At 60.3% G+C, this 22,871-nt stretch overlaps 1 protein-coding gene across 3 annotated transcripts in view; it reads left to right on the forward strand.

Moving 5' to 3' along the window:
• Thbs2 (thrombospondin 2) overlaps positions 1 to 21,069 on the forward strand; it is a 33,287-nt gene extending 12,218 nt beyond the window's left edge. For all 3 annotated transcript variants that reach the window (XM_046449374.2, XM_058580889.1, XM_058580890.1), the window contains 16 exons: positions 481 to 577; positions 2,562 to 2,732; positions 2,963 to 3,139; positions 3,843 to 4,016; positions 4,383 to 4,510; positions 4,587 to 4,739; positions 5,279 to 5,497; positions 7,317 to 7,424; positions 9,540 to 9,699; positions 11,210 to 11,328; positions 11,812 to 12,046; positions 14,876 to 15,103; positions 15,480 to 15,751; positions 16,208 to 16,305; positions 17,278 to 17,417; positions 19,096 to 21,069. In XM_046449374.2, coding sequence (XP_046305330.1) covers positions 481 to 577; positions 2,562 to 2,732; positions 2,963 to 3,139; positions 3,843 to 4,016; positions 4,383 to 4,510; positions 4,587 to 4,739; positions 5,279 to 5,497; positions 7,317 to 7,424; positions 9,540 to 9,699; positions 11,210 to 11,328; positions 11,812 to 12,046; positions 14,876 to 15,103; positions 15,480 to 15,751; positions 16,208 to 16,305; positions 17,278 to 17,417; positions 19,096 to 19,103 — 2,487 coding nt within the window. In that variant the 3' untranslated portion in view covers positions 19,104 to 21,069. The remainder of the gene's footprint in view (positions 1 to 480; positions 578 to 2,561; positions 2,733 to 2,962; positions 3,140 to 3,842; positions 4,017 to 4,382; positions 4,511 to 4,586; positions 4,740 to 5,278; positions 5,498 to 7,316; positions 7,425 to 9,539; positions 9,700 to 11,209; positions 11,329 to 11,811; positions 12,047 to 14,875; positions 15,104 to 15,479; positions 15,752 to 16,207; positions 16,306 to 17,277; positions 17,418 to 19,095) is intronic.
• Positions 21,070 to 22,871: the final 1,802 nt, after the last annotated feature.

The following is a 22,871-nucleotide window of genomic DNA, read 5'->3' on the forward strand; positions in this document are numbered from 1 at the left end:
AGCCAGAGCTGGAGAGTGTGTGACTGGCCAGTGTCGCCAGAGGCCAGGAACACCTGGAACGGAGCTACCCAGAGGCCCCTGAGCCCGTGTCTGATGCCGTGCAGGTCCAGTGGGCCTTGGTGCTTAGCAGAAGCCTCTGGGATGCAAGTCAGCGTCAGGAACACTAGAGGACCTGGCTCTTCTCAGCAACGACCAGTTTCTGTGCATGGGGACCCAGACATCCCCCAGCACCAGGCCACCCTGCCCACCCGTCCTCCTCCCCTAGCATACCCGTGGCCAGTCTTTGCTGCAATCTCTTTGCTGAGTGGCAGGAGACAGGACCCGCTGGGCCCACGAGCTGCCTCAGGCCAGGCCACGTCTTGGGTTATCATGTAGGACCCTGGGCACAAGACGTCCACTTCCTTGCTGGCCCTTTCCACCTAGCCCTGAACCAAGGCTGCTGCCTTAATGAGTGGCCTGAGGTGCCTCCTTTACCTACAGAAGTTCAAAGTCGTCTGCCACCAGATCTCCTGCCCACCTGCCACCTGCGCCAGCCCAGCTTTTGCCGAGGACGAGTGCTGTCCTTCCTGCTCCCACTGTGAGTACTGCCCGCGAGCACCCGCAGGGCAGGGTCGTGGCTGCTGAGTTTGCTCCTTGGTTGGTGGGGACAGAGGAGGGTGAGACTCAGCCTGGTGAGGACAGGCAGATGGGACGCTGAGGGACATCTGGGTCTCCGCGTTTTCCTAGCCCGTGACCAGGAAGCAACTCTAGGGTCCTCAGAATGCAGGGGCCAGGGTTCCTAGTGTGGACACTGCCCCTGGCCCAAGCCCTCCCTGTCACTCCTCAGAGCAGGAGGCTGAGCCCCAGGATCCTGTCATGTCCACAGAACTGGCTCTGGGCCAGAGCGAGGCCCTGTGTGAACATCAGGCTCTGGCCAGTGTCCACACTAGGTGGAGACCGTGAAGGGTCATGACTGGTCACCGCAGAGCCACCTCTGGAACAGCAGGGAGACAGACACACAGAACCCCGAGGCTGTCACCAGTGACACTCTCTCAGCCATAGAATGTTCCCAGTGATGGGGACGGAGATGCTGGCCTCCCTGGGTCCAGCCCACTGTGCAGAGGACTGGGCTGGCACCAGAGCATCCCCTGTATCTGCTTGTTACACGCTGGCTACCCTGCAGCCCACTCCCCAGTCCTGACCCCAGAGCTCACCCTGCAGTGGCTCCCAGCCAGGCCACCTGGGTGCCTGGGGACACTGCCCCTGGCCCAAGCCTCAGCTCGGCCGGAGCTCGTGGCTTTCATCCTGCACCTGTGCAGAGCCCGGTCTTCCCTCTGGGCTGGACATGCCGCCTCCCTCTGAGGACACTGTCCTCCGTTGCTGGGGTCTAGCCTGGGGTGTGCTCTCCTTCTCTGGGTGCCAGGTCTCACCCTCCTCCTGTCCCTTGGGAGCCTGCTGGCCAGCACACTTGCTCCCAGGAGTCCTGGTCACCCAGCACTGCACCCCCTCCTCAGGCTGGCTCTGAGGCCGAGGCCGGGGGCCTGGGTGTGCCGCCCTGTGGCCTTGGGGAGCTGTGTCCAGTGCCTTCTCCCTTCAGGCTGTCCTTCTCCTCCCCTTGTCCTGCTTCCAGGGACACTCGGACTGAGAGGGCTCTGCTGGGCCCGGCCGAGCACGGCTGGGAGGACCTTCCCCTCTGGTGGTCCTGGGGCCATCCTGGGGACCCCTGACCTCTGGATCTGAGCAGAGAACTGGGCTGGGAGGAGCCAGACTCTGCTGCTCTGATTCCCAGCAAAATGGAATTCCAGTCTCAGACTCGGTGTCGGGAGCAGAAACCGTCCCTGGCACAGCAGGTCAGCTTGGCTCGAAATGACCATGGGCCTGCAGGTGACGGCTGGACTGCCGGGCGCCCAGGGCAGACCCTGGGACAGCCACCTCAGGCCGTTGGAGGGAGGCGTTTAGGGCACAGGGAGCAAGTGGACAGGAGGCGGGCTGGTCTCCTGGGCCATTCTGCCCCCGGCGTCTGCGGCGCCCGGCCACAGCGCTGCCGGAAAGCTCCCTGGTGACGTCGCCCTCTCCCTCTGGTTGAGGGGAAGGAAGCCTCGGCAGGAAGTTGTCTTTTCCCTGATGTCTCTAGTCTGGAAGTGCGCGCTGCGGGCTGTGATTCCAACCGGCAGTGAGGCTGGTCACCTTGGCTCCATCAGCCAGGTGGAGAGGAGGGAGGCCGTCCTCAGGCTCTGGCGAGGCCGCGGCTGGCAGAGCCCCTGCGAGCTGCTCTCAGCCCCGAGCCACCTTCCCTGCACGCCCAGCGCACGCTCTCCTCCCGCGGACAGCAGCAGACCCCATGTCCATCCCACGTCCACGCCCTTCTTCCCCGGGAAGGCCACTGGGATCTTCCTGGGCGATGGCTGCCCGGTCTTCTCTGGGGCCTGCCACCACCATGGGGGCCACCCCGTCAGGGAAGCCTGTGCCTGGGAGGTGCCCAAGTCTCCTGAGCAGGAACCAGGCAGTGCTGAGCTGCCAGTTCTGACCCGGGCCTCTCCCGGAGGCAGGGCCTGACCTCTGTGTCATGCTTTCTTGGCCAGCAATGGACAGCGAGGAGGGCTGGTCTCCATGGGCAGAGTGGACCGAGTGTTCTGTCACGTGTGGCTCTGGGACCCAGCAGAGAGGCCGGTCATGCGATGTCACCAGCAACACCTGCCTAGGCCCTTCCATCCAGACGCGGGCTTGCAGCCTGGGCAAGTGTGACACCCGCAGTGAGTATCAGCACCCTTGCCTGCCCCGTCTGGGGCCGGCCAGGGACGGGGCTCGCCCTTGTCTCTGGCAGCTGGAGGCATCAGCCTGGTGTGAGGACTCTGGGGCAAAGGTGACAGCTGTCCACCCCTCGCCTCTCTGTCCATGGGCATGTGCAGCAGAAGGCAACCCTGGGGTGGCCCAGCCTCTGGACACAGCCAGACACTGGTCTCTTTGTGCTTCCGTGTGCTAGTCCGACAGAACGGCGGCTGGAGCCACTGGTCACCCTGGTCTTCATGCTCTGTCACCTGTGGGGTCGGCAACATCACACGCATCCGCCTGTGCAACTCCCCAGTCCCCCAGATGGGCGGCAAGAACTGCAAAGGCAGCGGCCGGGAGACCAAAGCCTGCCAGCGTGACCCCTGCCCAAGTGAGTGGTGACACAGGGTCCTGGGGCTCGGGGTGGCACAGGCAGCTCAGAGTGAGGACTGAGCTAAAACTGGGCTCCTACTGGCTGGGGCCATCCCACCCGGCTGGTCACGGAGGCCAAAGCCAGCCAGCTCCCGAGGACCCTTAGTCCTGGGGTTGAGGTCGGTCACCTGTGCTCAGCTTGTCCCACCTCTGACTTAGCCAGGCCGCACCTGTGTCCTGCAGACACAGTCGAGTCACCTTAAATCTGCACTTAGCAGAACAACGTGAGCCAAAGCTGTGGGCCTGGCCTGGGAGGCAGCAGGTGTGCAGACAGAGCGCCAGGGGAGGACCCTCCGCCAGTCTGTGCGAGACACAGCTCAGGGAACACGATGGCGCAGGGCACAGGGACTTCTGGGAGCAGGGCGTGCTGCACAAAGTCCATGTCCACTGCTCAGAGACCAGGCCGTCTCCACCCCGGAGGCCCCCCTTGTAGAGAGCCCAGGCTGTGGCCTGTCGAGGTGTTGAGAGGTCCTGAGAGGTAAAACACAACCGCCAGACCCTCCGCCACCAAGGACCAAGCACCCCCTTGCTCCTCTTCCCCTACTACAGTCCTTGGCCACGTGGGCATTGCTGCTGCCTCTCTCTCGGCCCCGCGCGTGTCAGCCGGGACAACACTCTCTGACCCTCCTCTCACTAAGCCCCTCTCCTGGCTCTCTCTACAGTCGATGGCCGCTGGAGCCCCTGGTCCCCGTGGTCGGCCTGCACCGTCACTTGTGCAGGAGGGATCCGCGAGCGCTCGCGGGTCTGCAACAGCCCTGAGCCCCAGTACGGAGGGAAGGACTGCATGGGGGACGTGAAGGAGCATCAGATGTGCAACAAGAGGAGCTGCCCCCTGGGTGGGTGGAGGGGCAGGAGTGTCAGGGAGCTGTCCCCCGGGTGGGTGGAGGGGCAGGAGTGTCAGGGAGCTGTCCCCCGGGTGGGTGGAGGGGCAGGAGTGTCAGGGAGCTGTCCGCCGGGTGGGTGGAGGGGCAGGAGTGTCAGGGAGCTGCCCCCCGGGTGGGTGGAGGGGCAGGAGTGTCAGGGAGCTGTCCCCCGGGTGGGTGGAGGGGCAGGAGTGTCAGGGAGCTTCCGTGCGGGTGGGCCGAGTGCCACTGCAGGGTCAAGGGCAGCTAAAGCACAGTGCTGGTGGATGAGGGTCTGCGGTCCCCTGTGAGCTCCTGGCCCTCCTGGCGTGGCCTCAGTCCTCTCTGCCCCCCACACAGACGGGTGCTTGTCCAACCCCTGCTTTCCTGGAGCCCAGTGCAACAGCTTCCCTGATGGCTCGTGGTCCTGCGGCTCCTGTCCAGTGGGCTTCCTGGGCAATGGCACCCACTGCGAGGACCTGGACGAGGTGGGTGCCCTCTGTGGGCAGCAGGTGCCCGTGGTGCAGAGGGGGAGCAGCGGCTCACATGAGTTTGTCCCCGCAGTGCGCTGTGGTTGCGGACATCTGCTTCTCCACCAACAAAGTCTCCCGCTGCGTCAACAGCGAGCCGGGCTTCCACTGCCTGCCCTGTCCCCCGCGCTACAAGGGGAACCAGCCCTTCGGGGTCGGCCTGGAGGCAGCCAGGACAGAGAAGCAGGTGAGCCGGCTGCCCTTCCCACCCGCCGTTATCTGCCCAGGCCCAGGAGGCGTCTGCTGTTGTAGAAGCTGGGTCGCAGGGCCCCTCTCGGCACAGGGGAGCTCAGACCTGACGTGAAGGGTCCGTGGGCACAGGGTGCCATGTCCCTATGTCACTGAGGAGTTGTGGTAGCAGAGCACTTAGAGGGAATAGCAGGCACAGTCCAGGAGACAGGACGCCAGGGGACCCAGGATCTGGGATGCAGGCAGGCCCCGGACTGACCCACAGCTCCAGGCCTTGCCACGCAAGAGAGACTCCAGGGCCACTGCTGGGGACTGTTCCCACACAAGCTGTGTGGGGACACTTGAGACCTTAGCCCATGACAGCACCTGGGAGCCGGGGGTGGGCCTAGAAGTGCTGCTGCTGCTGCCAAGGGCCCCGCTGCCCGGCAGGAAGACCAGCACTCTGGACGCACTCTGGCCCCTGTCCCTGGGCTGCCCGGCCCATGATGGCCTTCCCCTGAGGGCTTGTGGGTAGCCCCAAGACCCTCTGTCCCACAGGTGTGCGAGCCGGAGAACCCGTGCAAGGACAAGACGCACAACTGCCACAAGCACGCAGACTGCATCTACCTGGGCCACTTCAGTGACCCCATGTTCAAGTGCGAGTGCCAGACGGGCTATGCGGGCGACGGGCTCATCTGCGGGGAGGACTCGGACCTGGACGGCTGGCCCAACAGCAACCTGGTCTGTGCCACCAACGCCACCTACCACTGTGTCAAGGTGAGGCCTGCGCGCAGTGGGCTCCCTGCTCCGGCGCCTCCCGTGTGCGGTTCTGTGCGGAGGTGGGGGTGGGGCAATGAGAGGAAGTGCCCAGGCTGCCTAGTGCCAGCTCCAGCCTGCGCCTCCTGTGGGCTGGGGACATGGGTCCCGCTGGCCTTGCCATCAGCCTGGTGGAAGGAGCGCTGTGCCCGGCTGAGCCCTCTTGGTGGGTCCCTTGCAACCCAGGGATCATTGCCAGGGGCTGCCTTCCAGGCTGGCTGCTGGGCCTGGGGCCGTGTGCTCCCCAGCACAGGTGCACAGACACCCCACACCTGACCTGGGGAGCAGAGGTGAGGAGACGGCGAGGCCCACACCTGGCCCTGGGTGGGTGTGCAGGGCAGGAATGTCCCCAGGTGAGGTGGCCCCGACGGTCTCACAGCAGACATTGTTCTCCACAAAGACCCAGCTGTGCTGCAGGGTAAGGAGCGAGTCGGGGCCTGGGGAGAAGCCAGGCCCTTGGGGTCCACCCAGGGTGGACACAGTCCCGGGGCCCTGTGGCACTGTGAAACAGCAGGGGTGTCCTCTCGCAGTTCTTGAGCCCAGTGGGGAGCAGGCAGCTCTCCAGAGGGCCAGGGAGTACCCTCCCTGCCACTTCAGCCTGGGGCTCCAGTGCTGCTGGGCTGTGGCCCGGTCACTCTGGACTTGGCCTGTCCTCAGGGCCTGTACTCTCCCCTGTGCTTCCCGGCCAACCCCAGCCTCTCCCTCAGGGATGTGGGGGACTGGGCTCAGGGCCATCTGGTAGCCCAGGACAACCCCTACCCGTAAGTTGATCTGTCTTCTGCCTTCCCTGTGAGGGACACTTGCCCCAGAGCCCAGGGAGCGGGTGGACGCTTGGGCAGCAAACATGGTGCTTCCCCAGTGCCCCACCCCACCACCCCACAAACGTGGTGCCACCAGGATGGCAGAGGCTCCCTGGAGCAAAACTGCAAATGTTTCCAGCAACGAAGGTGACTCCCACCCTGTACCCCTGCCCAGCCCTGCCCCGTCCTCGGACCAGCCGCCCTGCTGGAGAAGGCCCTTCAAGAAGGCACACCACCTCTCCTGTCTGTCTTCCTTCCCGCCTGCCGGTCCGCCTGTCCTCTGCATGATCCTCCTGGGGACAAAGGACTAGCAGTTAGACTTCAGAGACCACCTTCTGCTCCCATAACTACTCCGTGGGGGGTGGTCTTCCCTGGAGTCCACATCCTCGTTCACCTTATCCCCCATTGCCAGGCTCTGGCTCTGCCCTGGGCCCCAAGTGCTGTGCATGTAGGGTCCCCTTGGAGGAGCGGCCCCGGCCCTCTGCGACACAGGCATCACCATGACAAGAGGGCTGTGCCCACCTGCTCTGGCTCCCCAGGGCCTGCACCTCAGCTGGGCTTTGAACCACAGCCTGGAGGAACCGGGACAGAACGTCCCTGCTCACAGGTGTCCTCGCCTCCTGCTCAGGTCCCCGACCCTGGGCCACACTCTCAGGGAGCCTGGTTCCTTGGATGCTGGCTGTAGGGCTGGACGCAGGCCTGGGCGCCCTGCCTCTGGGCTGAGGTTGTGGAGGGGACACCCCAGGGGCAGCGCCCCCTCCCTGCCTTCTCCTGCCTTGTCAGGTGACTTCCCTGGCCCCGCTCAGCACAGCTCCCCTTGTATCTCTCCTGGCGCTGGTGACAGGATTCCTCGGGAAAGCTGCACTCAGGCCCAGCGGGAGGCCCTTCCGCTCCCAGCTGTGGAGGGACACCTGACCCTGGCTGCTGTGGCGCCAGGGCTCTGCAGACAGCTCACGGTCATCACCCCTTTCCTATCACAGGACAACTGCCCCCAGCTGCCTAACTCTGGACAGGAGGACTTTGACAAGGACAGAGTGGGTGATGCCTGTGATGAGGATGATGACAACGATGGCGTGAGCGACGAGAAGGTGAGGGCTGAGCTGTGAGCACCACACACGGGGGACTGCAGCAGGAGGGGACACAGCGGGCAGGAGCACAGGGCCTTCCCACGCCGCATTCCGATGCCCCCCACGGGAGCTGCTCCCCAGCCTCTGGTAAAGCCACTCACCCACAGAAGCACCGGGTGCCAGCACCGTCTGCAGTGAGTGTCCTTGCTCCTGCCTCCCCCAGCTGTGTAAACTCTCCTACCTGCCTCCTTCCTTCTGGAAGGGCCAGTGAGGGCCAGCTCACAGCGAGAGATTCCCTGGTCTCCTGAGAGGCTGCAACACAGGCAACACAGTGCCAGGGAGACTGATTACCTAGGCCGTGTCCAGCACTTTCCACGCCTGACTTCCAAACACCCTGGACTTGCTCATCCACCCACTCACACACTCACCCACTCACCCACTCACTCGTCCACTCATCCACTCACCCACTCACCCACTCACCCACTCATCCACTCATCCACTCACCCACTCACCCACTCACTCACCCACTCACCCACTCATCCACTCACCCACTCACTCACCGACTCACCCACCCACTCACCCACTCACCCACTCACCCACTCATCCACTCACTCACCCACTCACCCACTCACCCACTCATCCACTCACCCACTCATCCACTCACCCACTCACCCACTCACATACTCACCCACTCACTCACCCACTCACCCACTCATCCACTCACCCACTCACCCACTCACACACTCACCCACTCACTCACCCACTCACCCACTCACCCACTCACCCACTCACTCACCCACTCACCCACTCATCCACTCACCCACTCACCCACTCACCCACTCACCCACTCACATACTCACCCACTCACCCACTCATCCACTCACACACTCACCCACTCACCCACTCACCCACTCATCCACTCACCCACCCACCCACCCACTCATCCACTCACCCACTCACCCACTCACCCACTCATCCACTCACCCACTCACCCACTCACCCACTCATCCACTCACCCACTCACTCACCCACTCACCCACTCACCCACCCACCCACCCACTCACCCACTCATCCACTCACCCACTCACCCACTCATCCACTCACCCACTCACCCACTCATCCACTCATGCACTCACCCACTCACCCACTCACTCACCCACTCACCCACTCACCCACTCACTCACTCACCCACTCACCCACTCATCCACTCACCCACCCACCCACCCACTCATCCACTCACCCACTCATCCACTCACCCACTCACTCACCCACTCACCCACTCATCCACTCACCCACTCACCGACTCACTCATCCACTCACCCACTCATCCACCCACTCACCCACTCACCCACTCATCCACTCACCCACTCACCCACTCACCCACTCATCCACTCACCCACTCACTCACCCACTCACCCACTCATCCACTCACCCACTCACCGACTCACTCATCCACTCACCCACTCATCCACCCACTCACCCACTCACCCACTCATCCACTCACCCACTCACCCACTCACTCACCCACTCACCCACTCATCCACTCACCCACTCACCCACTCATCCACTCACACACTCACCCACTCACTCACCCACTCACCCACTCACCCACTCATCCACTCACTCACCCACTCATCCACTCATCCACTCATCCACTCACTCACCCACTCACCCATTCACCCACTCATCCACTCACCTACTCACTCATCCACTCATTCACTCACTCATCCACCTACTCACTCACTCATCCACCTACTCATTCACTCATCCACTCACTCATCCATCCACTCATCCACTCACCCATTCACCCACTCACTCACCCACTCACTCACCCACTCACTCACCCACTAACTCATCCACCCACTCACCCACTCACCCACCCACTCACCCACTCACTCACCCACTCTCTCACCCGCTCACCCACCTACTCACCCACTCACCCACTCACCCACTCACCCATCCACTCACCCACTCACCAACTCACTCACCCACTCACCCACTCACCCCCTCTGCTCGCTCCTTCGACTTCACCTTGCTTGGTTGGCTCTGTCTTCCTGTGCACCTGGAGGCCAGCCCTTTGATGTGTGCCTGACCCACACTGTGGTGCTCTTTCTTAACCTCTCCCTTGTGTTCCAGGACAATTGCCCCCTACTCTTCAATCCCCGGCAGTCTGACTATGACAAGGATGAAGTTGGGGACCGCTGTGATAACTGCCCTTATGTGCACAACTCTGCGCAGATCGACACCGACAGCAATGGCGAGGGGGACGCCTGCTCTGTGGACATCGATGGCGATGGTCAGTTGCTCTACTCATTTCAGTGACACGTGTTAGTGTTCATTAGAGTTGGTCTGGGCAGGGTTTGCGCATCTGAGGGTTCCGCTCACTGCAGCGAGATTTGAAAGGGTGTGACATTGACCTTGTAGGTCTGATAAGAACTCTAGAGGCGATTAACACATGGGTGTGAGTACAGGGGTGTGCACAGGTTATGTGCGCATGCCACATCCTTGCACAGGAGCTGAGCACCCTGGACTGGGCTCCGTGGGCGCCTGGACCCGGTCCTCTACCAAAGCTGGGACGATGGCACTGCACACGCAGTGCTTCCTCTGCCCTCAGCTGCCTCTCCACACTCGCATGAGCTAAGGACCCCGCAGCACACAGCTCTTTCTCTGGCCCACCCTCATGGCGCCCTTGCGCTTTCCCACCTGTTGGGAAGCGGGTGTCGTGTCCCTTTCCCTGACCCCTCCTCGCAGCCCTGCACCCTAGCCCCCCGCCAGCTTCGCCAGTGCGCACCCTGTTGAAGTGCCCGCCTCGTCCAACAGCCTGTCCCCATGCTCCCCCTCGTCTGTCTGCCGCCCCTCCCACAGGTCCAGGTCCCCAGGGGCACAGCAGGGCAGCTGCGTGGTGTGGCCTCAGACACGCTGTGGCTGGCTCCTTGCTCTGAGCCCTCCTGCCCACAGAGCAGGAGCCCACGACCTGCCCTACCTGCCCCTCTCCTCCTGCTGTGGGCTGCAAACCTCGCGCCCCTCCCGCCCGTCTCCGTCCTGCCCTCAGCAACCACCCTCAGCCCCTCTGACTCACTCTATGTCCTAAAGTGCACTCTGTCACTCTCCAGCCAGTTTCTGCGTCCTCTGGCCCCAGGGCACGTGTGCACTCAGGTGTCCCTTGGGCTTTGTGTGCTTAGGCAGAGCCCCACTTCCCGAGCTGAACCGGCATCTGCCCCCTGCTCTGAAGCCCACGTGCTCTTAGGAGTCTCTTGACCTGGACCCCAGGCGACCTCCCAGGCCTGCTCCACTGGCAGGGGCCAGGCCAGGGCCCCCAGGTCACCCCGCGCCGCGGACTCTGCGTGTTGGTGCTTTCTTGGTCATCTGCAGGATCGGGCCCTGCTCTTTGCTTTTCTTTAAACTCTGGTACTAGTAGGACTCACTGTCCACCTCAGACCTCTGAAACACGTCTCACATCTAGAGCCCGCTGTCCCTGCCCGTCCCTGCCTGTCCCCGCCGGGTGGTGCGCGGCCTGTGCACCTGGAGGGCAGGTGATGAGCCGGGAGGAGGGGCAACGCTGGACTCGGTGTTCCCTGTGCCTGTCCAGCAGCAGGGCCAGGCGCTGGAGCCAGCTGGAGGAGCCTGTCCTCACCTGCTCGCTCCGGCAGGCCTGTCCACGCTGGGCTGTGCCCGGCTCCCAGGAGTCTGTGGACTCTGGCCTCCCCACCTCCCAGTCCTTGCACGGCCACTGAGTGAAGGCGCGTGAGTGGCTGAGGGAGGGGCTGCTCCGACTGTGCACTAGCTGCTTTCTGCTTTGACAACAGACGTCTTCAACGAGCGGGACAACTGTCCCTACGTCTACAACACCGACCAGAGAGACACGGACGGGGATGGAGTGGGGGACCACTGTGACAACTGCCCGCTGATGCACAACCCGGACCAGGTGAGGAGTGGCTGTGCGCAGGGCAGGGCCTTAGCGGTGACTGGGGGGCCCTGGCTCCCATCAGCAATGCCAGCCCACAGCAGCATACTGGGAAGAGTCCCTGCTGCAGTGCTGTCCCCATGGCCATGGGCCACAGAGCACAGGCCTTTCCTCTCTGAAGTGAGATTGGGCTCTGTGTGGCAGACACCCTGCGACAAGCCTGAGTCTTGCTGTCATGTCCAGATGGCCTCCGCAGGAGACTGGACGCAGCCCCGAGTGCGTGGCAGCAGATGCTGCGAGACAGCTTTGGCTGTGTGGGGGAGCTTTCTCCCGAGAGCACACACAGTGTCCCTTAGGTGACCACATCCCTGCAGGCCCAGGGCCCAGGTTCCTGGCTCCTGACCCCTCCCTCTGTGCACCTGGCACCTGCCCGAGGTCTCACTTCCCACACCCCTGCCCTTCCTCCCGAGACACTCACCAGTGCATCCCCTGCCCTGTCTGCAGACGGATGTGGACAATGACCTGGTGGGAGACGAGTGTGACAACAACGAGGACATCGACGACGACGGCCACCAGAACAACCAGGACAACTGCCCCTACATCTCCAACGCCAACCAGGCTGACCACGACAGCGACGGCCAGGGGGACGCCTGCGACTCGGACGACGACAACGACGGAGTCCCCGACGACAGGGACAACTGCCGGCTGGTGTTCAACCCGCAGCAGGAGGACTCGGATGGTAGGCCCAGGGGTGCAGGGGGTGCAGGGGGACCCGGATGGTAGGTCCAAGGGTGCAGGGGGTGTAGGGGGACCCGGATGGTAGGCCCCTGGCCCTGGGGTGCAGGGGGTGCAGGGGGACCCAGATGGTAGGCCCAGGGGGTGCAGGGGACCCGGATGGTAGGCCCCTGGCCCAGGGGTGCAGGGGGACCCAGATGGTAGGCCCAAGGGTGCAGGGGGTGCAGGGGGACCCGGATGGTAGGCCCAAGGGTGCAGGGGGACTCAGATGGTAGGCCCTGGCCCGGGGGTGCAGAAGAACCTGGATGGTAGACCTCTAGCCCACGTGTGCAGGGGGACCCAGATGGTAGGTCCCTGGCCCAAGGGTACAGAGGGACCTGGATGGTAGGCCCCTGGTCCACATGTGCAGGAGGACTTGGATGGTAGACCTCTGGCCCACGTGTGCAGGGAGACCTAGATGGTAGGCCCCTGGCCCGCGTGTGTAGGAGGACTTGGATGGTAGGCCCCTGGTCCACATGTGCAGGGAGACCTGGATGGTAGGCCCCTGGCCCGCGTGTGCAGGGAGACCTGGATGGTAGACCTCTGGCCCACGTGTGCAGGGAGACCTGGATGGTAGACCTCTGGCCCACATGTGCAGGGAGACCTGGATGGTAGACCTCTGGTCCACATGTGCAGGGAGACCTGGATGGTAGACCTCTGGCCCACGTGTGCAGGGAGACCTGGATGGTAGACCTCTGGCCCACATGTGCAGGGAGACCTGGATGGTAGACCTCTGGTCCACATGTGCAGGGGGATCTGGATGGTAGGCCCCTGGCCCGCGTGTGCAGGGGGATCTGGATGGTAGGCCCCTGGCCTGCATGTGCAGGAGGACTTGGATGGTAGACCTCTGGTCCACATGTGCAGGGAGACCTGGATGGTAGGCCCCTGGCCCACTGGTGCAGGGGGACTCGCAGGGTTGCCTCCTCTGGCCTGTGTGTGCAAGGGGGACCTGGATGGTAGGCCCCTGGCCCGCGTGTGCAGGGAGACCTGGATGGTAGACCTCTGGCCCACATGTGCAGGGAGACCTGGATGGTAGACCTCTGGTCCACATGTGCAGGGGGATCTGGATGGTAGGCCCCTGGCCCGCGTGTGCAGGGGGATCTGGATGGTAGGCCCCTGGCCTGCATGTGCAGGAGGACTTGGATGGTAGACCTCTGGTCCACATGTGCAGGGAGACCTGGATGGTAGGCCCCTGGCCCACTGGTGCAGGGGGACTCGCAGGGTTGCCTCCTCTGGCCTGTGTGTGCAAGGGGGACCTGGATGGTAGGCCCCTGGCCCACATGTGCAGGAGGACTCTGATGGTAGACCTCTGGCCCACGTGTGCAGGGGGACCCAGATGGTAGGTCCCTGGCCTGTGGGTGAAAGGGACTCGAATGGTAGGCCCCTGGCCCACATGTGCAAGGCAGAGAACTGTGTGGCAGTCCCTCTGGCCCGCCCACCAGGGACCGCAAGGATTCTGCCACAGGAGGCCCTGGGGCGAGGCCCAGCCTTCCCAGCCCACCTTGGGGCTTTGGCCTCTTGCTGTGTCCTCCACAGAGGACGGAGCCAGGTATGAGTGCATGTTGGGATGATGAGGGATCTGGGCATCTGGTAGCCCCAGTCCTTTGACAGCCTCTCGGAAAGGAGTGCGTGTGGCGTGTGAGGCACCAGGAGGACTCGGTGTGAAGTGGGAGTTGGGCCTGGTTTACCAGCAGCCATGGTTAGTAAGTGGTCTGCAGTTGTCCAGGATCTCAGGCAGGAAGGCACCCTAGTGGAGTCTCCGGACAGCAAACGGTGCACCGCTGTGCTCACTGGTGTTGGGAGGATAGGAGCAAGTGGCTGGGAGCGCAGAGCTGATGACCCAAGTGCCCTTGGGAAGACGCACGTCCCTACAAGGGGACAGGCAGGATCCTGGGGCGTTGAGCCTCACTCAGAAGGAAGCGCACGGGAGACTCCCTGAGACCTGAAGGGCACCCCGGGGACCCTCCCTGGACAGCAGCAGGGATTCAGCGTAAACCCCAAGCTTTGGGTGGACTCAGGAGTACAGAAGTGGGGCTTCCACAGCTGCCCTGTGGGAGGCGGGTTTTCTGACTGGGGCCCTCACCCAGGGGCTGGACGGAGGAGGTGACACGCACCCGAGTGTTCTCGTGTCTTAAAACGTCCTCCACGGGAGCGTGCCTGGTGCTCACAGGGAAATACGACTCTGAGCAGAGCTGGACCCTGGCGTGAGGACTGAGGGGACAGCCAGAGGCCAGGCCTGGCCTCCAGCTGGACATCCTTCCCTCCTTCTAAAACAAGCGGCAGTGCGATGGGCTAGGTGACCGCGCTGGGCCCACGAGGCCACGGACTGGGCAGCTTTGAAGTCTCCCTGTCCATCTGCCTTTGCATACTCAGGGGGTATGCAGCCCCCACCCTTCCGGTCTCATTGAGAATTTGACCAGAAGTCCCCCCAAAAGGAAGCCCAAGCTTCCTCGTTTGTGTGGGAGCTCTGCCGTAGATGAAGTGGCCGCTGAGGAAGCCACTGAAGAGCCGGGTTCTGCGGGGCCCTCTGGAAGGCGCCCAGGCCTCCTGGCCCCAGCGCAGGGGAGAGCAGGGGCTCCGGCCGGGCGGGGAGCTCTGTGCTGCCCTCCTCAGTGCAGAACCCCAGGAATCTGGAAAAGCCCCACAGAAGTGCTCATAGGTCCAAGCTGGACATTTCAGACACGTCCCTGCCTCCGCAGCCTCGGACTTCAGAGGGCCTGAGCCGTCCCCTCCCCCGGGAGGAAATGGTGAGCCACCCACCGTGTCCCTGTCTCCGCTTGCTCCTTACGAACAGGTGATGGGCGAGGTGATATCTGTAAAGATGATTTTGACAATGACAAAGTCCCTGACATCGACGATGTGTGTCCTGAAAACTATGCCATCAGCGAGACGGACTTCAGGAACTTCCAGATGGTCCCCTTGGACCCCAAGGGAACCACCCAGATTGACCCCAACTGGGTCATCCGTCACCAAGGAAAGGAGCTGGTCCAGACGGCTAACTCAGACCCCGGCATCGCTGTAGGTAAGCCTGAGACCCGGGAGATGCCACCAGGCACCCACAGGGACCTGCAGGGTCACGCGGGCGGGAATCAGCATGACCACTACAGGAGTCCCCAGCTTGCTCGTGTGTGAGGCCATCTGCCCACACCTGGCCAGGGATCGGGGTGCCTGAGTGTGCCCTGCCACGCCATCTTGTCCCGTCACATCACACAGTGAAGGCTCCTCCGGGAAAACTGCCCTAACAGTCTCTTAGATCCCCTCATTGACCTTACGCTGCAAACCCGCTTGGAGGAGAAGGAGTGTCTGCGGGCCTCCCAGGCAGCTCTCCACGACCTGGCGGGGGCTGGTGGGGTGCCCAGTGCTTCCCACGGATCCCCGCGTGTCCCTCTGGAGTGCAGGCTTCGACGAGTTCGGGTCCGTGGACTTCAGCGGCACGTTCTACGTCAACACGGACAGGGATGACGACTACGCGGGCTTCGTCTTCGGCTACCAGTCAAGCAGCCGCTTCTACGTGGTGATGTGGAAGCAGGTCACCCAGACCTACTGGGAGGACCAGCCCAGCCGGGCCTACGGCTACTCTGGGGTGTCCCTCAAGGTGGTCAACTCCACCACGGGCACAGGCGAGCACCTGCGCAACGCTCTGTGGCACACGGGGAACACAGAGGGGCAGGTGAGCGGCCAGCGCCAGCTCCCCAGACTCGGCCTGCGTCCCCACACCTTCCCATGGTGGCCTGCTCTTGTGAATCTTAACTAAGTGACAGTCCTTTTAGTGACCACTACTGAGTGCCTGGTGCTTCCAGAAACTGGATTGGAACTCCTCTTGCCAATTAAACCTGTGTCTACTCTGTCTGTGAGACAGGGAGGACTGAGTTCCAAGCTGTAGGTGTTTTGCCCTCAGTCTCGAATTGAGGAGGCAGAGGTCCATGACTGTCGGGCCAGCACCTGGGTTCTGACCACTGAGCCACGTGGCCCTCGGCACGGTATTATGCCTCACATGCAGTGCTGTGTGAGGTACAGGTGTCTGTGTGGCAGACTGTGCCAGGGATGGAGGAACAGAGTCACAGGGTAACTCCTGGGGGGAGGCTCAGGGCGCCCAGCGGGCTCAAGAGTGATGTCTTCCCCTCAGGTTCGCACCCTGTGGCATGACCCCAAAAACATCGGCTGGAAAGACTACACTGCCTACCGGTGGCATCTAACCCACCGGCCCAAGACAGGCTACATGAGGTAAGGCCCCTGCTCTTCTGAGAGGATCCTCACGCAGGACTGCCTCCCCGCACACGGCAGGCTCGTCCAGAGACAGCGACACCCAGGAAATGCTGTCCTCTGGGTCCTCAAAGTTAGAAGGTCTCTTTAAATAAATGACGTATCTCTATAATATTTCATTTATTTAAAAGAAAACTGTTGAAAAGTAGACAATGAAACTTGTTAAAGTAGCTTGGAGAGGGGGGGCGTCTTCCCTCTCTAGGGACACCCGAGGCAGGGCCACCACTGAGGAGAACCTGCCCGGAAAGGCCGCGCGCTTCCCCCAGCCTGGACCCCTGGTGGTTGGTCACCTCTGACACGTGCCTGGCTGGACTGAGACGTATATTTGAGTGAAATTGTTCACAACTCTCAAGGCAACAGATGTGCAATCTATGGCCCAACTGCATATTGCATTTGTAATAGATTTTGACTAAAATGAGATGTGAACAGTTTAAAACAATGTCTTGCGACGTTAGGAGGCGAGATTCAGCTGAACTCTGTCTGCTATGCTGAGCCCAGGACCCAGCACTGCCCGGCAACCTCTGCAGCACTGAGCTCACCCAGGCCCTCGGGTTCTTTGCAGAAGCCAGGAGCCCAGGCTTCTGTGGGTGGGGTGTGTGGCCCCACGGAGGGCCCCGTCACTCAATCACGCTGGGTCCTCCTGGAGAGCACCACATGTCAGGCTGCTCAGGGCAGGGACAGTAGGGCCGGCGCTGCCCTCACGGCCCCTCATGGTGGGGAAGAGGCCCGGGCGCCCACGGTGTGAGTGAGATGTGAGAGATGGAGCTGCGCTCAAGGGCAGGACCTGGCGTCCAGGGAAGGGGAAGGGCCCTCACCCTCCACACTGCTCTGGTCCCTCAGGCAGGGGCCCCTGCACACCAGAGGCTTCGGCACACTGAACAGTGGTGAGAGCCTCACGGAGCTCAACTTCTTCCACCCCAACCTTATTTGCAGAGTCCTAGTGCACGAGGGGAAACAGGTCATGGCGGATTCAGGACCAATCTATGACCAAACCTATGCTGGCGGACGGCTGGGTCTGTTTGTGTTCTCTCAAGAGATGGTCTACTTCTCGGACCTCAAGTACGAATGCAGAGGTGAGCGCACACCAGCGTCTGCCGTCAGGGGCTGGCGTCCCACACTCCCGTCACAGAAGCCGCGTGCCCAAGCAGCTAATCCACTCAAGGCTGTGCCTTGGGGGTCGTGGATTCCCAGTGCCGGGTTCATGGGGGAGCGCGGCTGTGGGGGTGTTGTTGTAGTTTGCTTGTGGTTTTGAGTTGAATTTGGAAGCATTTGTAGGACAGACACTTTTTGATCATTCATAAGGCTTAACCCCACGAACTAGAGCCTGCAGCTTGCTGTGCTGGCCACACGTTCTGGGCCTCTAAAGGCATTTCAGATGATTGACCTTGCTAAAAAATGAAGAAATGAAGGGAAGAAGAAAGAAAGGAAGGAGGAAGAGGAAGGGAAGGAAGAGAGTTTCTTTCTAGTTATACACCTACAAGTGTATTAAAATACCATAAAACTGGAAGGAAACTCGACTGTTGTCTAGTCTAATTCCATGCCTTTACAGATGAGGTAAGTGAGACTCGAGATGCTTCTCAAAGTTCGCACATGGAAAATCTCATATAAAGCAAAAGGGAGGGAAGACAAGAGTTTTCTTTCTCTGCTTGCTTCTGGTAAAGTTTTCTTTTCCTTATATTAGGGTGACATTGAGGACATCCTATGTTTCCATCCATCCATCCACCCATCCATCCACCCAAACACTCATCCACCCATTTACCCACCCACCCATCCATCTATCCATCCACCCATCCATTCATCCATCTATCCATCCATCTACCCATCCATCCACTCACCCATCCATCCATCCACCCATTCACTCATCCATTCATCCACCCATCCATCCATCCATCCATCCATCCATCCATCCATTCACCCATCCACCCATCTGTCCATTCATCCACCTTTCCATCCATCCATTCATCTATCCATCCACCCATCCATCCACTCATCCACTCATCCATTCATCCATTCATCTACCATCCATCCACCCATCCACCCATCCACCCATCCACCCATTTACCCACCCACGCATCCATCTATCCATCCACCCATCCATCCATCCATCTATCCATCCATCTACCCATCCATCCACTCACCCATCCATCCACCCATTCACTCATCCACCCATCCACCCATCCATCCATCCATCCATCCATCCATCTATCCATTCACCCATCCACCCATCCGTCCATTCATCCACCTTTCCATCCATCCATTCATCTATCCATCCACCCATCCATCCACTCATCCACTCATCCATTCATCCATTCTTCTACCATCCATCCACCCATCCACCCATCCACCCATTTACCCACCCACCCATCCATCTATCCATCCACCCATCCATCCATCCATCTATCCATCCATCTACCCATCCATCCACTCACCCATCCATCCACCCATTCACTCATCCATTCATCCATCCATCCATCCATCCATCCATCCACCCGTCTACCCATCCACCCATCCGTCCATGCATCCACCTGTCCATCCATCCATTCATCTATCCATCCACCCATCCGTCCACTCATCCACTCATCCATTCATCCATTCATCTACCATCCATCCACCCATCCACCCCCCCCCACCCACCCATCCACCCATCCTACTGATGTCATTTTAAAATTAATAATATATGAGGGGTAGGTAAAATGGAATAGAACGCCTCCCAGCCCAGTCACCCTAACTCTGCCTCTTGCTTTCTTTCAGATGGCTAGGCGAGACGGCCACTCCCAGCCACATGCGAATGCTGTTCCCCAGACACCTCGGCCCATCCTGACACCTGCAGCTTCTCTCTCTTTAGCGGCACTTCCTGTTCTCCGACCCTAACTGGCTGGTTCTTCACCTTGTGCATCGACCCCAAGTCCACGTGCCTCCAGAGGGCAAACGTTGAGGGAACCCAGAGCCGAACATCTGACCTGGTGCAGGGGAGCGGCAGGACCGTTGGGACTCCGCAGAGTGGAGCTTGAGCAGACTCATTGCCTTTTCTTGTTTGTTAAGAATGACGTTTACGTTGGCAACGTACTTACTGTATTTACGTGCACATGGAGCTGAAGGGTTACTGTGCACAGGTCGTTAACATAAATTAAGCATGAAAAGTCCTGCTCCACCACGCCCAGTGCTGACGTTTCTTGGGTTAGTGCTGTCCACCGACACACCAAACCCTGAGGTCCATCAGGAGGGTCAGGTAGGTGTGCGGGCAGTCCCATGAGGCAGAGATCAGCAGATGCTTGTCACACAGCTGTGGCCAGCATCGAGTGATGCAAGGTGCCGAGCACCTATGGAAAACTGCTCCAAAAGCCGACAGGTACCCGCCAGCCCACAGTGGACAACCTCACACTTGGTGGGACACCAAGAGGGACTGCCTCTGATCAATGGGCCTCCCCTGGCTCTGTCTGGGGCCTGGTAGAGTCTCCCTGGGGTGGAAGTTCAGCAGAGCAAGTGCCTCTGCTTAGCCGATGGTCCTGCGGCAGTGTGGTGAGTGTCCTGGCCAGCGTCATGGGGCTGCTGTCTGCACAGGGCTGCTGCTTGGCTCTGCCTGGTCTCTGCTCCTGGGGAAGAGACAAGCTGGCAAGCCAGCCAGTGCACGTGGTGCCCGATTCATGTTCTAGGTTTTGGAAACTGGGAAAGTCGCTTTTACCTAATTCTGGGAACCCATTGCATTAAGGGTTCAGCTGTAAGTGTTTGGCTAATATTTATTAAGTGAATAAAGAATGCACTCCAGCTGCCAATAACTTATTTCAAACATTCCGAATAACATGTATGTAGCATGATTTCAAGAAATAAACACGTAACAAGGACATAATAATATAAGGACAGTTACAGCCAAATACCTGCTGTCTAAATTTGAGGCTTTATACTATTACTGCGCCATGTTAAGGCACCATGTGAAAGGCACGGGGTTAACAGGTAGCTTGCGTAACTGGTAAGGGGACCTTAGGATATACTGCTACCAGTGACTTTCAATTCAACATTTTTTGCTGTTACCTACCTGCTGTACATTTAACTTTTTAATTTGGATGCTGAAGAAAATTCAGCAGGGGGTCTTGCCAGACACACGCAGCCATCCGCCACACAGTAATGGACATGTCTGCTTCGTCCTTGCTTTGAGCTGCAGGGTCTCTGCACGAACTGGCCATGCCCGCTCCTCCCCAGGGTGCGTGGAGAGCTCTCTGGCTGGCTGGCACGGGACAGGGCCTCCCGTCTGTCCATGTGGTTGCTTGTCTGTGTCTAATGGGGGAACCCACTCTGTCTCCACTAACACACTTCACGTTGATGCGGTATGTCGTTGCTTACTCCAAGGTGACAGCTCTGTCTGCTGCACTTCCGCTTGTGTGGACCTAAGTTCCCAGAACCTCGAGGGCTGGGGCACTTCATTAAATGTGATGCTGAGCAGAGTGTGTGCAGGCTTCTGGGGGCTGGCAGGTGGCGAGAGGGTGCGGGATGAGGATGTGAACACCCAGAATGTACTATATGATTTGTAAATTATTTATGTCTTTTTTAAAAAACAAGCTTCTCATATAGGTTAATGAAAATATTTGTTTTGCAAAGATTGTAAATATTTATTTATTTGTTCACATGATCAAAATTTCACCACTGAAACCCTGCATTTAGTTAGAGCCTCATTTTTATACTTCAAAGATCAACAACAGGAAATAAATTATAAAGAAGGTTTTCTATAAATGAATCTCTCTCCCTTTTTTAAAAAGAATTAGCAGGGTTTCTGCTGGGGGGAAGGGAGAAAATCCCCAATAAGGAGCACTGAGGTTTTTGTCTCCCATAAAGTGACAGATGTCACTGGGTGACAGGGGCCCGTGACACTCAGGTTGAAGGGCAGCTCATGGTCCCAGTGGAGGGCCCTGCAGCTCTAGGTAACAGGACCTACCCCCTAAGGGCCCGTGCTGTGCAGGACACCAGCCCCAGCTCTGCCCAAGGTCTAAGGGGGATAGGAGACTGCTGTGCTTCCGGGGCCCTCTCACTAACGCAGGCTGGTCTGGGGTTTCTGGGTGCCCTGGTGGCATCCATCAAGGAGGGTCAGAGAGCAAGCACACATCATGAGGACTTTGACTGCAGGCAGTGGAGTGCGTCCGGCAGAGCGAGCTGGGGCTGTGGGAGGGGCCCTCGGCAGCAGGACCAGGGCTGAGTGCTGGCCTGCACCCCGGTTGTGGGCGGTGGATGTGGGTGCAGAACTTGGAGGCCAGGCTCGGGCCTCCGTGTGAGTGCAGGAGACTGGGAAGCCTAGGAACAGAGCAACGAAGGGAGTGATGGGGGCTGGACTGGGGAGTCCTGGAAGGAAGCTGAATGCACATCTTACCTAAGAAACAAAAAGTGTCCGCGCGTGCTTGGCGAGGCCCGGAGCTGGGATCTCGCCCACACAGTGCGTTCCCACGTGTGCACACACCAGGCTCTGACCACCTCTCTTCCACAGCCCCGGGACCTCGGAGACCAGGCTCAGGGCGAATGCTCAGTGTCTGTCCTCCCAGGACGAGGTGTCCCTGGAAGCCAGAGCTTCCCAGGAGGGACACAGCTGCCGTCTCTGCTGCTGCCGCGGCTCGGCGGTCTGTGGAGTGGCCTGCAGTCTGTGGCCAATGAGCATTTCCAGGGTTCCCATAGAGTCCACGCAGAGCCCTTGGCAGCCTGGCCTGCCTGGTCACCTCAAAGACCTGCCCTTTCTGGCAGCCATAGTGGATCCCTGTCACTCCCAGGCTGCCTTTGCCGTAAGGCTTGGAGCATTTGCAATGCCCGACGTGCTCACCTTGCAGCGCCCGTCTCCCCCACACGCCAACGCTCATGCAAGGTGATGTTTCGAGGAGTTGGCTTCCAGCAAGACACACTCTCCATGTGCCTGGACACTGGTGCCTTAGCCAGGGGACACCACAGGGATGGGGTTTGGACTGAGTACCACATGGACAGAGGTGAGAACTCTGCGTGGTGAGTGCTGCTCCTGCAGGACCCAGAGGGTCCCTGCCGCTCTGCCCTGGGCCCTCGTTTCACACCCGCCGCAGCTCTGGGAGTGCAGCCCACACTCTGCAAGGAGGGCTGTCTTCTGTGGTCACTCTGCAGAAAGGACCTGTGGCTGCAGGGAAGCCACACTGTGAAGTTGATCCTAGGGGACAATGGGGGAGGGGAGGGAAGAACAATAAAACACTCCCATTTCACCTTACAGCCACTTGCTTGCTCTCAAGTTGTTTAGATAAACTCCTTTCTTCATTCAGTGGGTTTATTTTTCCGTCTGCAAACACCCTTTCCTCCCCTGACTGAGGAGCACGCAGGACTTCTCCCACTTGAAACAGAAGAAAGAACAAGCTGGGGGGGGGGGCTGCTGAAAGGCTGGGGGCCAAGGGAAGGGAGCCAGGCAGCTCCAGCAGAGGTCCACGGGGCGCTCTCTGGGGTCCTGGGAGCCCCGGCTGCCCGGGACACCGTGAGTGTGACCAGAGGCGCTGGCCCTGCAGCACAGAGGGCACACTGAGCGTCTGCTGGATTTC

The sequence above is a fragment of the Marmota monax genome, unplaced genomic scaffold (assembly GCF_021218885.2).
Source record: "Marmota monax isolate L192 unplaced genomic scaffold, Marmota_monax_Labrador192_F-V1.1 WCK01_AAM20220418_F8-fsc00083, whole genome shotgun sequence".
Taxonomy (NCBI): Eukaryota; Metazoa; Chordata; class Mammalia; order Rodentia; family Sciuridae; genus Marmota; species Marmota monax.